Source organism: Mytilus galloprovincialis, chromosome 6 (assembly GCF_965363235.1).
Source record: "Mytilus galloprovincialis chromosome 6, xbMytGall1.hap1.1, whole genome shotgun sequence".
In the NCBI taxonomy this organism is placed as follows: domain Eukaryota; kingdom Metazoa; phylum Mollusca; class Bivalvia; order Mytilida; family Mytilidae; genus Mytilus; species Mytilus galloprovincialis.
Genome location: NC_134843.1, coordinates 46,708,543 through 46,726,143, shown reverse-complemented (window position 1 = coordinate 46,726,143; position 17,601 = coordinate 46,708,543). Strand labels below are relative to the sequence as shown.

The window sequence follows — 17,601 nt, the reverse complement described above, 5'->3', positions numbered from 1 at the left end:
GTTGATATCTATCAGAAAAGATAAGCATTTATTCATTATATTTCATCATTGTCAATCTACAGACCAGTTGTGTAGTCATTATATTCAGTAGCTAGTACCTGAGAAAATGACAAAAATATTTATTGAACAAACTAATGGAATAACTGACAGACAAGTTGATTAATTCTGATATGACATGCTTCTTTCACTTTGTAAACAACACCTTGATAAAATTCTTGATATATTTATTCTCAGCACTCAGAAGTGTCCATAATAATGACTGTTATGATATACCTCCGCTATAAATCCACATATATTGTAACCTATGTGCAACCTCTATGCCAATTATGCAGGGTTAAAAATTTCAATTAAAAAAAAAATATAGGGCCTTTATTCTTATTCTGTTGCATACCAAAAAGAACAAGCATTCTGTGAGTATTCATTGTAATGGAAAGAAATTCTAACTTGATCTATAATTTGTCATTGTGTAAACTACATAAAATAACAAACAAATCTACCACTAAATTCTTCAAACAATTAACTAAAGAAAAGGGAAGAAATCCAAAATATTATTCATCTTAATACAATGTCTTTTATTCAAACAATTAACTAAATAAAAGGAAAGACATCCAAAATATTATTTATCTTAATACAATGTCTTTTATTCAAACAATTAACTAAATAAAAGGAAAGACATCCAAAATATTATTCATCTTAATACAATGTCTTTTATCAAAACAATTAACTAAAGAAAAGGAAAGATATCCAAAATATTATTTATCTTAATACAATGTCTTTTATTCAAACAATTAACTAAATAAAGGGAAAGAAATCCAAAATATTATTCACCTTAATACAATGTCTTTTATTCAAACAATTAACTAAAGAAAAGGAAAGACATTTAACATATTATTTATCTTAATACAATGTCTTTTGTTCAAACAATTAACTAAATAAAAGGAAAGACATCCAAAATATTATTTATCTTAATACAATGTCTTTTATTCAAACAATTAACTAAATAAAAGGAAAGACATCCAAAATATTATTTATCTTAATACAATGTCTTTTATTCAAATAATTTACTTAATAAAGGGAAAGACATCCAAAATATTATTTATCTGAATACAATGTCTTTTATTCAAACAATTAACTAAAGAAAAGGAAAGAAATCCAAAATATTATTTATCTTAATACAATGTCTTTTATTCAAATAATTTACTTAATAAAGGGAAAGACATCCAAAATATTATTTATCTGAATACAATGTCTTTTATTCAAACAATTAACTAAAGAAAAGGAAAGAAATCCAAAATATTATTTATCTTAATACAATGTCTTTTAAAAAATGAGTCATTTTCCTTTGAGCAGAAATTAAGTTATTAATGAGTATTTCATCAAAAAATTAATTCTTGAGTATTTCATCAAAAAATTAATTCTTGGGAAAGGGCTTTAAGTCTACAAGGAGAAAAGCTAAATCATGAAAAGCGAACTTGACCTGTAAATTTTCATGATAAAACAATACACCAAATATAAAAACAATATCTTCAAGCAATCCCAACCTTCCTTTAGTAGAATTGAACCTTCTTGTAAACATTTATAGAGATCCATACACTTAAACACAAGTTATTGTCTGTAAAGTAGTAAAATGCTTCTTTTTTGCCCCTTATTCCTACATATTTGGGAACCAGATGCCCCGCAGGGCGCAGCTTTATATGACCGCAGAGGTCGAACCCTGTGGGGCGAGTATGGACACAACAATTAAGCTTGATACAGCTCTGAATTTGGATTGTGATTAAATAGTTGACACAACATAGGTTTCTGACACAGAATAAATGTGGTCTAAGAACTTGAACTTAAAAACTTAAAAATTTTAAATTAGACATTTAACTATTATGGTCCAATATCTAAAACCTAAATACATGGTTAGATTCAACATATCATAGAACCTCAAGAACTCAATTTTTGATGAAATCAAATAATGTTCAATTTTAGACCCTTTAGACCTCAATGTGAACCAATTTGATAACCGGGCCCAAATATTAACAAGAGGCTGTCACAACGACAGCAAACCGGATTTATTAATATTTATTTGTGTCCTGGCAATATCACAAGAACCATTACTGATGAATGGTGAAAGTGAAAATCGTCAATATCAAATTTGACCTCCATTTTGTCATCAGTATCAACATCTTAAAATTTGAAAAGCTTAATAGATTGAATGGTTCATGAGTAAATGCAACAACGTGCATTTCACAATCTTTCAAGAACTCCTGGACGGTAAAAGTCAAAATCGTCATTATTGAACTTGACCTCTAATTTGCCATCAGTAACAACATATAAAAATTTCAAAAGCTTTGGTTGAATGATTCATGAGAAAATGCACGGACACGACTGGAAACACCATTTTTCAATCTTTCAAGAACCATAACTCCTGAACGGTAAAAGTCAAAATCGTCATTATTGAACTTGACCTCTATTTTGTCATCAGTAACAACATATTAAAATTTGGGAAGCTTTGGTAAAACAGTTCATGCGTAAATGCACGGACACGACTGGAAACACCATTTTTCAATCTTTCAAGAACCATAACTCCTAAACGGTAAAAGTCAAAATCGTCATTATTGAACTTGACCTCCATTTTGTCATTAGTAACAACATATTAAAATTTGAGAAGCTTAGGTAAAACAGTTCATGCGTAAATGCACGGACACGACTGGAAACTCCATTTTTCAATCTTTCAAGAACCATAACTCCTGAACGGTAAAAGTCAAAATCGCCATTATTGAACTTGACCTCCATTTTGTCATCAGTAACAACATTATAAAAATTTGGGAAGCTTAGGTAGAACAGTTCATGCGTAAATCCCCGGACACGACTGGAAACTCCATTTTTCAATCTTTCAAGAACCATAACTCCTGAACGGTAAAAGTCAAAATCGCCATTATTGAACTTGACCTTCATTTAGTTGTCAGTAACAACATATTAAAATTTTAAAAGCTTTGGTTGAACCGTTCATGAGTTATTAATGCACGGACAACATTTGATTGCTGCCCGCCCGCCCGCCCGCCCGCCGTGCATCCCCAAATCAATAACCGACATTTTTGTCACAAAAATCTGGTTAAAAATCTAAATACATGGTTAGATTCAGCATATTGAAAGACCCCATATATTCAATTTTTGTTAAAATCAAACAAAGTTTAATTTTGGACCCCGATTTGGACCAACTTGAAAACTGGGCCCATAATCAATTAACAGCTGCGCCATGAGCGCATGATATGCCCGACGTCTTGTGTGGAAGTTTCATGCAATAATCATAAATAGTTTCTGAGAAAGTTTTAAGCAATTACCATTTATTGCTTTTGAGACACAGCGGGACATGTGAACCCCCCCCCCCAACCCCCCAACCCACCCTTTTTTTATTTTTACAAATATCACTAAAATAAAATTTTGAATCAAACCAAAAAGTATACAGATCTTAAGATTAATATAACAAAGAAGTGTGTAAAGTTTTAAGCAATAATCATACATCATTTTTGAGATACGGCACGACATGTAAAAACACCCTCCCCCTTTTTTACAAAATACTCAATAACTCAAAAATGAAATTTTGAATCATCACCAAAAAATATACAGATCTTTAGATTAATATAACAAAGAAGTGTGTAAAGTTTTAAGCAATAATCATAAATCATTTTTGAGATACGGCGTGACATGTAAAAAACCCTCCCCCTTTTTTACAAAATACTCAATAACTCAAAAATGAAATTTCAAATCATCACCAAAAAGTATTCAGATATTGAGATTAATATAACTAAGAAGTGTGTAAAGTTTTAAGCAATAATCAAGAATTGTTTTTGAGATACGGTGCGACACACCCCTGTTTTAGTTATAAAGTGCGTAACTGAAAAAGTTTAAATCTTATACAGATCATTTGACCATCATAAAAAACAACTATAATAAGTTTCATGAAATTTAGATAAGTTGTTCTCAAGTTACGGTGCGACATGTTTATGCCGGACAGACAGACGGACGGACGGACACCGGACATTTGTATACCATAATACCTCCCGTCAAAATTTTGACGGGCGTATAAAAATCTAAGTACATGTTTAGATGAAGCATATCAAAGAACCCCAAGAATTCAATTTTTGTTAAAATCAAACTAAGTTTAATTTTGGACCCTTTGGACCTTAATGTAGACCAATTTGAAAACAGGACCAACAAGAATGTGTCCAAAGTACACGGATGCCCAACTTGCACTATCCTTTTCCATGTTCCATGGACTGTAAAAATTGGGTAATAATCTAATCTGGCATTAAAATTAGAAAAATTATACTATAGGGAACATATGTACTAAGTTAATTGGACTTCAATTTAATCAAAAACTACCTTGACCAAAGACTTTAACCTGAAACTCCCACTTTCATTTTCTATGTTTAGTGAACCGTGAAATTGGGGTCAAAAGTCTAATTTGGCTTTAAAATTAGAAAGATCATATCATAAGCAACAAGTGTACTAAGTTTCAAGTTGATTGGGCTTCAGCTTCATCAAAAACTACCTTGACCAAAAACTTTAACCTGAACGGACGAATGGACGCACGGACGCACAGACGGACGGAGGCACAGACCAGAAAACATAATGCCCCTCTACTATCGTAGGTGGGGCATAAAAATTAAGAATCTAAATACACAGTTAGATTTGGCATATCAAAGAACACAAATAATTCCTTTTTTGATGAAATCAAACAAAGTTTAATGTTGGCTCCTTTTGGCCCCTAATTCCTAAACTGTTTGGACCAAAACTCCCAAAATCAATCCCAACCTTCATTTTGTGGTCATAAACCTTGTTAATATTTTATAGATTTCTATTTACTTATACTAAAGTTATTGTGCAAAAACCAAGAAAAATGCTTATTTAGGACCTTTTGTTGGCCCTTATTCCTAAACTGTTGGGACCAAAACTCCCAAAATCAATCCCAACCTTCCTTTTGTGGTCATTAACCTTATGTTAAAATTTCATAGATTTCTGTTTACTTAAACTAAAAATATTGTGCGAAAAACCAAATGTCTTCGGACAACGACGTCGACGCCAAGTCATACCATTATACGACCAAAATTTTTTTCAATTTTTTCAGTCGTACAATAGTATTCAAGATAATAACCAAAAGCTGTCTTAAAATTACCAATTCAGGGGCAGCAACCCAAAAACAGGTTGCTTAAATGGTTTGAAAATTTCAGAGCAGATAGATCTTGACCTAATGAACAATCATATCCTGTGAGATTTTCTCTTATTGATTGGGTTTCTATTTCTAGCCATGTCGACCATCTTGGTTCAAGGGCGTGGTTATCGGACACAATTTTAAAACAAGATACCCTAATGATGATTGTGGACAAGTTTGGTTTAATTTGTCATAGTGGTTTCAGAGAAGATTTTTGTAAACGATTACAAAAATTTATGAAAAGTTGTTAAAAAATTTACTATAAAGGGCAATTACTCCTAAAAGGGTCAACTGACCATTTTGGTCATGTTTGACATATTTGTAGATCTTACTTTGCTGATTATTATTGCTGTTTACATGTTTACAGTTTACCTCCATCTCTAACTAATAATGGAAGACACCTCAAAAGGGGATCTCTAATTACAGGGTCAATTACAGGAATTGGTAAACACTATTTGACCCAGGTATCTTCACTGACAAGTTGCATATCTGGTAGCATGTACTGATGAATTTAACCAAGGTATTTTCACTTACAGGTACCAGTTTAGTTTAAATTCAAATGTGACACCTAACTACTTTCATCATGACATCATTACATGAAATATTCATAGCATCCAAGAGGTCGACGGTGTATAACCAGGGTTACAAATCTTTTAGCATGAACTGTTGAATTTAACCCAGGTATTTTCACTGACCAGTTACATATCTTGTAGCATGTACTGATGAATTTAACCAAGGCATTTTCACTGAACAGTTACATATCTTGTAGCATGTAATGATGAATTCAACTCAAGTATTTTCCCTTACCAGTTACATATCTAGTAGCATGTACTGATGCGTCTGTTTTAACATTACGGTTGATAACTTCATTGTAGCTGCCTTGAAGATTAAATGAATGGTAGTTCCTAGGAAGCTGTATAGAAACATCATATACAGCATATATCCTTTCATCTCCAGCAAGTTCCATTTTAACTATTTTATCAGCATCCGGCTTCAATGTGAGATTGATTTCCTGAAATTAAAGATTATAATAAATGACAATGCGATGAAAAACCCGACCAAAAGACAAAAAAAGTCTATAAAACAGACATCTCAGAAAACTAAAGAATTAACAACTAGAGGCTCTCAAGAGCCTGTGTCGCTCACCTTGGTCTATGTGAATATTAAACAATGGACACAGATAAATTCATGACAAAATTGTGTTTTAGTGATTGTGATGTGTTTGTAGATCTTTCTTTACTGAACATTCTTGTTGCTACAATTATCTCTATCTATAATGAACTTGACCCAGTAATTAAAGTGGAAAATATTTTCTAAAAATTTACAAAAAATTTTGAAAATTGTTAGAAATAAACTGTAAAGGGCAATAACTCCTTAACTTGACAATTTTGGTCATGATAGCTTATTTGTAGATCTTATTTTGCTAAAATATGGCAGATATATCTTTGACCTGATAAACAAATTTATCTCACGTCAGATTTGCTCTAAATGTTTTTGTTTCAGAGATATAAGCCAAAATCTACATTTCAACCCTATGTTGTATTTTTAGCCATGGCGGCCATCATGGCTGGTTGGCTGGGTCACGCCACACAATTTTTAAACTAGATACCTCAATGATGACTTTGGCCAAGTTTGGTTAAATTTGGCCCAGCAGTTTCAGAGGAGAAGAATTTTGTAAAGGAATACTAAAATTTTTGAAAAATGGTTTTAAACAAGAGGCTGTCACAACGACAGCAAACCGGATTTATTAACATTTATTTGTGTCCTGGCAATATCACAAGAACCATTACTGATGATTGGTGAAAGTGAAAATCGTCAATATCAAATTTGACCTCCATTTTGTCATAAGTATCAACATATTAAAATTTGAAAAGCTAAGATTGAATGGTTCGTGAGTAAATGCAACAATGTGAATGGAAACACCATTTTAGGATCTTTCAAGAACCATAACTCCTGGACGGTAAAAGTCAAAATCGTCATTATTGAACTTGACCTCTATTTTGTCATCAGTAACAACATATTAAAATTTGAAAAGCTTTGGTTGAACAGTTCATGAGTAAATGCACGGACACGACTGGAAATGCCATTTTTCAATCTTTCAAGAACCATAACTCCTGAATGGTAAAAGTCAAAATCGTCATTATTGAACTTAACCTCAATTTTTTTATCAGTAACAACATATTAAAATTTGGGAAGCTTTGGTTGAACAGTTCATGTGTAAATGCATGGACACGACTGGAAACGCCATTTTTCAATCTTTCAAGAACCATTACTCCTGAACGGTAAAAGTCAAAATCGTCATTCTTGAACTTGACCTTCATTTTGTAGTCGGTAACAACATATTAAAATTTTAAAAGCTTTGGATGAATGGTTCATTATTGAAATTTTAAAAGCTTTGGATGAATGGTTCATGAGTAAATGCACGGACAACATTTGGTTGCTGCCCGCCCGACCGACCGCCCGCCGTATATCCCCAAATCAATAACCGACATTTTTGTCACAAAAATCCGGTTAAAAATGACAGAGTTCAACTATCTTCCAAAAAATTGTACATACGTTATGGAGTAACTGTTTCACAGATGATATTGAATATGTTCCTTATATCTTAACTACAATCCCCTTCCCTTTTCATGAATGTCTACTATTGAATTGGACAATTTACGGATTTGTAATAACATGAGCAACACCATGGACGTAGGACAATAGGACATAGGGTTGACAACCGAAACCAAAGTTTTTGACCTTGACCTTTGTACAGGGAAGTTGTAAATACATAATGACACATCTTGAAATTGGCTTCACCGGTAATCTGTACCGGTGTAAAAGGGAAAGGGTTAATTGGCTTAACCCTTTCCCTTTCAGGCATTTCTGACTTTTACCTATCGAAAAGACACTATCAAAGTTTAAATCAATACTGCATTCGCATCAATGGTCATACACATGCCATGTTGGGCTCAATTGAAAGATAATCGGTAAAATATTTCAAAAAATTAAGTTTGAAGATAATTCGTCATTTTTTGGTCACGTGGTATATTTCCAAAAGTCACGAGACTGTTGGAGAACTAGAGGCTCTTTATGTGTCGCTCACCTTGGTCTATGTGAATATTAAACAAAGGAAGCAGATGGATTCATGACAAAATTGTGTTTTGGAGATGGTGATGTGTTTGTACCTCTTACTTTACTGAACATTCTTGCTGCTTACAGTTATTTCTATCTATAATGAACTTGGCCCAGTAGTTTCAGTGGAAAATGTTAGTAAAAATTTACAAATTTTATGAAAATTGTTAAAAATTGACTATAAAGGACAATAAATCCTTAGGGGGTCAATTGACCATTTCAGTCATTTGACTTATTTGTAAATCTTACTTTGCTGTACATTATTGCTGTTCAAAGTTTATCTCTATCTATAATAATATTCAAAAGATAATAACCCAAAACAGTAAAATTTCATTAAAATTACCAATTTAGGGGCAGCAACCCAACAACTGGTTGTCCGATTCATCTGACAATTACAGGGCAGATAGATCTTGACCTGATAAACAATTTTTCCCATGTCAGATTTGCTCTAAATGCTTTGGTTTTTGAGTTATAAGCCAAAAACTGTATTTTATCCCTATGTTCTATTTTTAGCCATGGCGGCCATCTTGGTTTGATGGCCGGGTCACCGGACACATTTTTAAAACTAAATACCCCAAAGATGATTGTGGCCAAGTTTGGAATATTTGGCCCAGTAGTTTCAGAGGAGAAGATTTTTGTAAAAGATTTCTAAGATTTACGAAAAATGGTTAAAAATTGACTATAAAGGGCAATAACTCCTAAAGGGGTCAACTGACCATTTCGGTCATGTTGACTTATTTTTAGGTCTTACTTTGCTTTAAATTATTGCTGTTTACAGTTTATCTCTATCTATAATAATATTCAAGATAATAACCAAAAACAGTAAAATTTCCTTAAAATTACCAATTTAGGGGCAGCAACCCCAACAACGGGCTGTCCGATTCATCTGAAAATTTTAGGGCAGAAAGATCTTGACCTGATAAACATTTTAACCCAGCCAGATTTGCTCTAAATGCTTTAGTTTTTGAGTTATAAGCCAAAAACTGCATTTTATCCCTATGTTCTATTTTTAGCCATGGCGGCCATCTTGGTTGGTTGGCCGGGTCACCGGACACATTTTTTAAACTAGATACCCCAATGATGATTGTGGCCAAGTTTGGTTTAATTTGGCCCAGTAGTTTCAAAGGAGCAGATTTTTGTAAAAGTTAATGACGACGGACGCCGGACGACGGACGCCGGACGACGGATGCCGGACGCAAAGTGATGGGAAAAGCTCACTTGGCCCTGTCGGCCAGGTGAGCTAAAAGGTAAAAAATTGTGAAATCCTTGGGCTAAAAGTCGTGCAGAGACATATTGTTGCGCTAATAGGGTCAGGTTTTGGTGGAAACACAATGCCTCAAGTCTGTTGAAGACAAATAAGTTATCATATTGGTATAAAAAGACGGCATAACGTGCTATAGACCTTGAAATATAGATGTCTGTACGTAACATTCAAAATAATTGATCTTAGACGCTCTTTTTTTCTTATTACAAACTTGAATCAATTTAATATTTAATTAATCAGCAACTCAAATTTAGTTTTTTTACAAGAGAAAATTCATTGAATTACTAATGCTAGCTTGATCAGGTACACTATATCGAGCCCAATGGAGCAAATGGGGAAAAAGGAAGGGGATGGGGCATTTAGCACACATATTCTTTTAAAAACATTTCTTAGGTTTTCTTTTTGAAATTGAAAGTAAAGTTAAGTTAAGTTACATTTAATATAGGAAATGATTTTTCCAATCCCGGCAATGAGATTCAAACACTCAATCTTAGCTCCTTGGGATAATTCAGCTTACCCCTGCCACTGGCATTGTAAAGAATTTATCGAAATTTAAGTACTTAACTCTACTACTACTGAAGAAATTTAAAAAAAAATAATATCAAGATCCTCACCCACTTTGTTTTCTCTTAGAAATTATGTGGTCAGATGATAAATTTGTGTTGCCAAATGCATAATTTTAATGCAAATCTAGGAGGAATCCATTCTTCAAAATGCCATTTTTTCAGTGAAATATACATGTTCCTTTATTCAAACAAAAGTGTTTTTGACTTTGTCATACCGCAACACTTACGAAACCATGTTTTGTTACATCTATTTCAACTTTTCAAAAAAAATTCAGAATATTTTAGTAGTTTTTGTCTCTTTTCCCATAATATCTTTAAGAAATGACATCGGATATTTAGCGCATTTCAAGTTTGCGATTGAGCTGCTACACTAAACATTACATTTTCAACTAGTGTACGAGTTAGAACTATTAGTTTAATACTATTCTTCAAAAACTCACTGCACAGTTATTGAATAAAGTCACAAATACTCTTAAAAGAGCACTTTTCTTTGCACTACTTTTTGAGAATATTCCTCAAAATTCGAAGAAAAATAAATGGTTTTTACAGAAAAATTACACATCATTTAGGGGTGACTTGACTTTAAACTAATAATAATAGAAGTTTGATGCACATTAAATCACATTACTAGTTATCTGAGGATTAATTTGAGCCCCATCTGTACGTCAGCAAATGGCGATGGAACAATTCTAAATGCCCCCAAAAAATCTTGAAATTGGCTTCAGTGGTAATCTGTACCGGTGTGAAAGGGAAAAGGTTAAGAGACTGTGTCGCTCACCTTGTTCTATGTGCATATTAAACAAAAGACACAGATGGATTAATGACAAAATTGTGTTTTGATGATGGTGATGTGTTTGAAGATTTTACTTTACTGAACAATCTTGCTTCTTACAATTATCTCTATCTGTAATGAACTCGGCCCATTAGTTAGAGAGGAAAATATTTTTTTTTAATTTACAACCAGGTGCTCCGCAGGGCGCAGCTTTATACGACCGCAGAGGTCGAACCCTGAACAGTTGGGGCAAGTATGGACAAAACATTCAAGCGTGATACAGCTCTGAATTTGGATTGTGATCAAATTTTTGACATTACATGGTTTTTTTTTACACAAAACAAATGTCAAGATTTTACAAATCAATTAAAGATTTCTTCTTCAAACTTTTTAAATCTAAAATTAAATAGTTGACACAGCATAGGTTTCTGACACAGAATGAATGTGGTCTAATGAACTTAAAAGGTTTTTTTTGCCTTTGAGCAATTCACTATGATGTTGAATATTAATCCTCTCAAAAAAATGTTTGAAGAAATTTTCTTTTTATTTATGAAATCTGAAATGAGAAAAATATAACCCCCCCCTTTTTTTTCACATCCCCGTTTCCCTTTTTCCAAAACTGATATCAATTCAAATTTCTAATGGAGTTTGCAACAATAACTACTCTTTTAAATACATCATAAAATATTAAAATGTAAAAAAAAAAGTGCTTGTTATCACTGAATGGTGAAGATTGGTTGGTAGTAAAAGTGAATATACATTGTTTATTGTATAAAACAATAAAAAAAACTTCATCAGCAACATTTTATATTGGCGAATTTCCAATGAAGTTATTTACATAAAGTTATTGGCAAATAAAAATAGAAAATGACATCATAGTCATGTCTGACAAATGTCCAACATACATTATCTAAAAACATTTTAGATAAGATTAGGAAAAAAAGCTTCATCAGCAACATTTTATATTGGCAAATTTCCAATGAAGTTATTTACATAAAGTTATTGGCAAATAAAAATAGAAAATGACATCATAGTCATGTCTGGCAAATTTCCAACATATATTATCAACTACTATTCTATACAAAGAAAGATAACTCCAATTGAAAATTAATTGCTATTGCACAATATTGTGCAATTAGATATTTCTTGCTATTGTGCAATACTGTGCAATTGAAAATTTCTTGCTATTGCACAATACTTGATATGGAATCCTGATTTGGACCAACTTGAAAACTGGGCCCATAATCAAAAATCAAAGTACATATTTAGATAAAGCATATCAAATAAGCCCAAGAATTTAATTTTTGTTAAAATCAAACTTAGTTTAATTTTGGACCCTTTGGACCTTAATGTAGACCAATTTGAAAACTGGACCAAAAATTAAGAATCTACATACACAGTTAGATTTGGCATATCAAAGAACCCATTTATTCAATTTTTGATGAAATCAAACAAAGTTTAATTTTGGACCCCCATTTGGACCAACTTGAAAACTAGGCCAATAATTAAAAATCTAAGTACATTTTTAAATTCAGCATATCAAAGAACCCCAAGGATTCAATTTTTGTTAAAATCAAACTAAGTTTAATTTTGGACCCTTTGGACCTTAATGTAGACCAATTTGAAAACGGGACCAAAAATTAAGAATCTACATACATAGTTAGATTCGGCATATCAAAGAACCCCAATTATTCAATTTTTGATGAAATCACACAAAGTTCAATTTTGGACCCTTTGGGCCCCTTATTCATAAACTGTTAGGACCAAAACTCCCAAAATCAAACCCAACCTTCCTTTTATGGTCATAAACCTTGTGTTTAAATTTCATAGATTTCTATTTAGTTATACTAAAGTTATGGTGCAAAAACCAAAAATAATGCTTATTTGGGCCCCTTTTTGGCCCCCAATTCATAAACTGTTGTGACCTCAACTCCAAAAATCAATCCCAACCTTCCTTTTGTGGTCATAAACCTTGTGTTAAAATTTCATTGATTTCTATTTACTTATACTAAAGTTATTGTGCGAAAACCAAGAATAATGCTTATTTGGACCCTTTTTTGGCCCTTAATTCCTAAACTGTTGGAACCAAAACTCCCAAAATCAATCCCAACCTTCCTTTTGTGGTCATAAACCTTGTGTCAAAATTTCATAGATTTCTATTCACTTAAACTAAAGTTATAGTGCGAAAACCAAGAAAATGCTTATTTGGGCCCTTTTTGGCCCCTAATTCCTAAAATGTTGGGACCAAAACTCCCAAAATCAATACCAACCTTCCTTTTGTGGTCATAAACCTTGTGTTAAAATTTCATTGATTTCCATTCACTTTTACTAAAGTTAGAGTGCGAAAACTAAAAGTATTCGGACGACGACGACGACGACGACGACGACGACGCCGACGCCAACGTGATAGCAATATACGACGAAAAAATTTTCAAATTTTGCGGTCGTATAAAAATTTACGAAAAAAATAGTAAACCAGATGCTCCGCAGGGCGCAGCTTTATACGACCGCAGAGGTTGAACGCTGAACGGTTGGGGGCAAGTATGGACAGAACATTCAAGCTGGATTCAGCTCTAAATTTGAATTGTGATTAAATAGTTGACACAGCATAGGGTTTCTGACACAGAATGAATGTGGTCTAATGAACTTAAAATAATTTTTTTTGCCTTTGAGCAATTCACTATGCTGTTGAATATTAATCCTCTCAAAAAAATGTTTAAAGAAATTTTCTTTTCATTTATGAAATCTGAAATGAGAAAAATTTAACCCCCCACCCCCATTTGTTTTCACATCCCCCTTTCCCTTTTTCCAAAACTGATCTCAATTCAAATTTCTAATGGAGTTTGCAACAATAACTACTCATTTAAATACATCATAAAATATTATAATGTAAAATAAAGTGCTTGTTATCACTGAATGGTAAAGATTGTTTTAATTTATCAGTTGGTAGAAAAAGTGAATATACATTGTATATTGTATAAAACAATGATTGAAGTTGATTCAACAACTATTCTGGACAAAGAAAGATAACTCCAATTGAAATATTAAGAGGCTGTCCAAGTAAATATCAGGCAAATCCTATGATATTGGTGGCACAACATATTTTTTTTCCCACGGAATTTTTGGTTCCAATGCAATGTTTATATCATACAAAGGATATATACAGATAGATATTTTTGAATCAACAGTGGATGGCTCAGAAAATGACTTTGAAGTTCACTAATAAAGCAACAAAAGTTTGTACAAAATGAAGAGTTATCTCCCCTTTTCAATGAATTTTCAGTGCTTTCTATGTATTATTTTTCTCTTTATTTGTTGCAGTTAATAAAAAAAACAAAATTTAACTTTGAGAAAGAAAGAATTTATGATATGAAATAGATGAAAATTTTTTGAAAACAAAATATGTCATGTGCCATCCACTGCCTGGTTTTTCCATGGACATCCTCTTAATTATATATCTGTATTGTATAAAACAAAGATTTAAGTTGATTCAACTACTATTCTGGACAAAGAAAGATAACTCCAATTGAAATTGCAATTAGATATTTCTTGCTATTGCACAATACTGAGTAATTGAAAATATTTGCTATTGCACAATACTGTGCAATTGAAGATTTCTTGCTATTGCGCAATACTGTGCAATAGAAAATTTCTTGCTATTGCACAATACTGTGCAATTGAAGATTTCTTGCTATTGTTGAATACTGTGCAATTGAAAATTTCTTGCTATTGCACAAAACTTAATATAATAATTTTGGATCCTGATTTGAACCAACTTGAAAACTGGGCCCATAATCAAAAATCTAAGTACATGTTTAGATTCAGCATATCAAAAAAGCCCAAGAATTCAATTTTTGTTAAAATCAAACTTAGTTTAATTTTGCACCCACTGGACTTTAACGTAGACCAATTTGATAATGGGACCAAAAATTAAGAATCTACATACACAGTTAGATTTGGCATATCAAAAACCCCAATTATTCAATTTTTGATGAAATCAAACAAAGTTTAATTTTGGACCCCGATTTGGATCAACTTGAAAACTGGGCCAATAATAAAAAAATCTCAGTACATTTTTAGATTCAGCATATCAAAGAACCCCAAGGATTCAATTTTTGTTAAAATCAAACTAAGTTTAATTTTGGACCCTTTGGACCTTAATGTAGACCAATTTGAAAACCGGACCAAAAATTAAGAATCTACATACACAGTTAGATTCGGCATATCAAAGAACCCCAATTATTCAATTTTTAATGAAATCAAACAAAGTTCAATTTTGTTCCCTTTGGGCCCCTTTTTCCTAAACTGTTGGGACCAAAACTCCCAAAATCAATCCCAACCTTCCTTTTGTGGTCATAAACCTTGTGACAAAATTTCGTAGATTTCTATTCACTTAAACTAAAGTTATAGTGCGAAAACCAAGAAAATGCTTATTTGGGCAACGTCATAGCAATATACGACCAAAAAATAAAAATTTTTGCGGTCGTATAAAAACAGCAAAATTTCCTTACAAATTACCAATTCAGGGTCAGCATTCGAACAACCGGTTTTCTGATTCATCTCCATGTACGATTTGCTCTAAATGCTTTGGTTTCAGAGTTATAAGCCAAGATTTACATTTTACCCTTATTTTCTATTTTAAGCCTTGGCCGCCATCTTGGTTGGATGTCCTGGTCAACGCACACATTTTTTAACTAGATACTTAAATGATAATAGTGGCCAAGTATGGTTAAATTTTGCCAAGTAGTTTCAGAGAAGATTTTTGGAAAAGATTACAAAAATTTATGAAAAATTGTAAAAAAATTACTATAAAGGGCAATAACTCCTTAAGGGGTCAACTGACCATTTTGGTCATGTTGACCTATTTGTAGATCTTACTTTTCTGTACATTATTGCTGTTTACAGTTTATCTCTTTTTATAATTATATTCAAGATAATAACCAAAAACGACAAAATTTCCTTCAAATTGCTAATTCAGGGGAAGCAACCTAACAAACGGTTGTCCGATTTGTCTGAAAATTTGAGGGGGGATAGATCTTGACTTGATAAACAATTTAACACCTTGTCAGATTTGCTCTAAATGCTTTGGTTTCATAGTTATGTATAAGTCAAAATCTACATTTTACCCCTATGTTCTATTTTTAGCCATGGCGGCCATATTGGTTGGTTGACCGGGTCACCGGACACATTTTTTAAACTAGATACCCCAATGATGATTGTAGCCAAGTCTGGTAAAATTTGGCCCAGTAGTTTCAGAGGAGAAGATTTTTGTAAAAGATTACTAAGATTTACGAAAAATGGTTAAAAAATTGACTTTAAAGGGCAATTACTCCTAAAGGGGTCAACTGACCATTTCAGTCATGTTGACTTATTTGTAAATCTCACTTTACTGAACATTATTGCTGTTTACAGTTTATCTCTATCTATAATAATATTAAAGATAATAAACAAAAACAGTAAAATTTCCATAAAATAACCAATTCAGGGACAGCAACCCAACAACGGGTTGTAAGATTTATCTGAAAATTAAAGGGCAGATAGATCTTGACCTGATAAGACCTGATAAACAAGTTTATCTCTGTTAGATTTGCTCTAAATGCTTTGGTTTTTGAGTTATAAGCAAAAACTGCATTTTAACCCTTTGTTCTATTTTTAGCCATGGCGGCCATCTTGGTTGGATGGCCGGGTCACTGGACTTCTTTTTTAAACTAAATACCCCAAAGATGATTGTGGCCAAGTTTGGATTAATTTGGCCCAGTAGTTTCAGAGAAGATTTTTGTAAAAGATAACTAAAATTTACGAAAAATGGTTAAAAATTGACTATAAAGGGCAATAACTCCTAAAGGGGTCAACTGACTATTTCGGTCATGTTGACTTATTTGTAAATCTTACTTCTCTGAACATTATTCCTGTGTACAGTTTATCTCTATCTATAATAATATTCAAGATAATAACCAAAAACAGTAAAAGTTCCTTAAAATTACGAATTCAGGGGCAGCAACCCAACAACGGGTTGTCCGATTAATCGGAAAATTTCAAGGCAGATAGATCTTGACCTGATAAACAATTTTACCCCTGTCAGATTTGCTCTAAATACTTCAGTTTTTGAGTTATTAGCCAAAAACTGCATTTTACCCCTATGTTATATTTTTAGCCATGGTGGCCATCTTGGTTGGTTGGGCGAATCACCAGACACACTTTTAAAACTAGATACCCCAATGATGATTGTGGTCAAGTTTGGTTAAATTTGGCCCAGTAGTTTCAGAGGAGAAGATTTTTGTAAAAGTTCCCGCCGGACGCAGGACGACGCCGGACGACGGACGCCGCCAGACGCCGGACACCGGAAATCAAGTGATGGAAAAAAAGCTCACTTGGCCCTTCGGGCCAGGTGAGATAAAAATGTGTCTGGTGACCCCCCAAACCAACCAAGATGGCCAGCCTGGCTAAAAATAGAACATAGGGGTAAAATGCATAGTTTGGCTTATAACTCTGAAACCAAAGCATTTAGAGCCAATCCGAAATTGTTTATTAAGTCAAGATCTATATGCCCTGAAATTTTCAGATGAATCGGACAACTGGTTTTTGGGTTGCTGCCCCTAAATTGGTAATTTTAAGGAAATTTTGCCATTTTCAGTTATTATCTTGAATATTGTTATAGATAGAGATAAACTGTCAACATCCA

At 32.8% G+C, this 17,601-nt stretch overlaps 1 protein-coding gene across 1 annotated transcript in view; it reads right to left on the bottom strand.

Moving 5' to 3' along the window:
- Positions 1 to 17,601, bottom strand: part of LOC143079719 (GPI-anchor transamidase component PIGT-like) — a 131,674-nt gene that overhangs the window by 10,212 nt on the left and 103,861 nt on the right. The window contains exon 7 of the mRNA XM_076255260.1: positions 6,008 to 6,212. Within this exon, the coding sequence (XP_076111375.1) occupies positions 6,008 to 6,212 (205 nt within the window). The remainder of the gene's footprint in view (positions 1 to 6,007; positions 6,213 to 17,601) is intronic.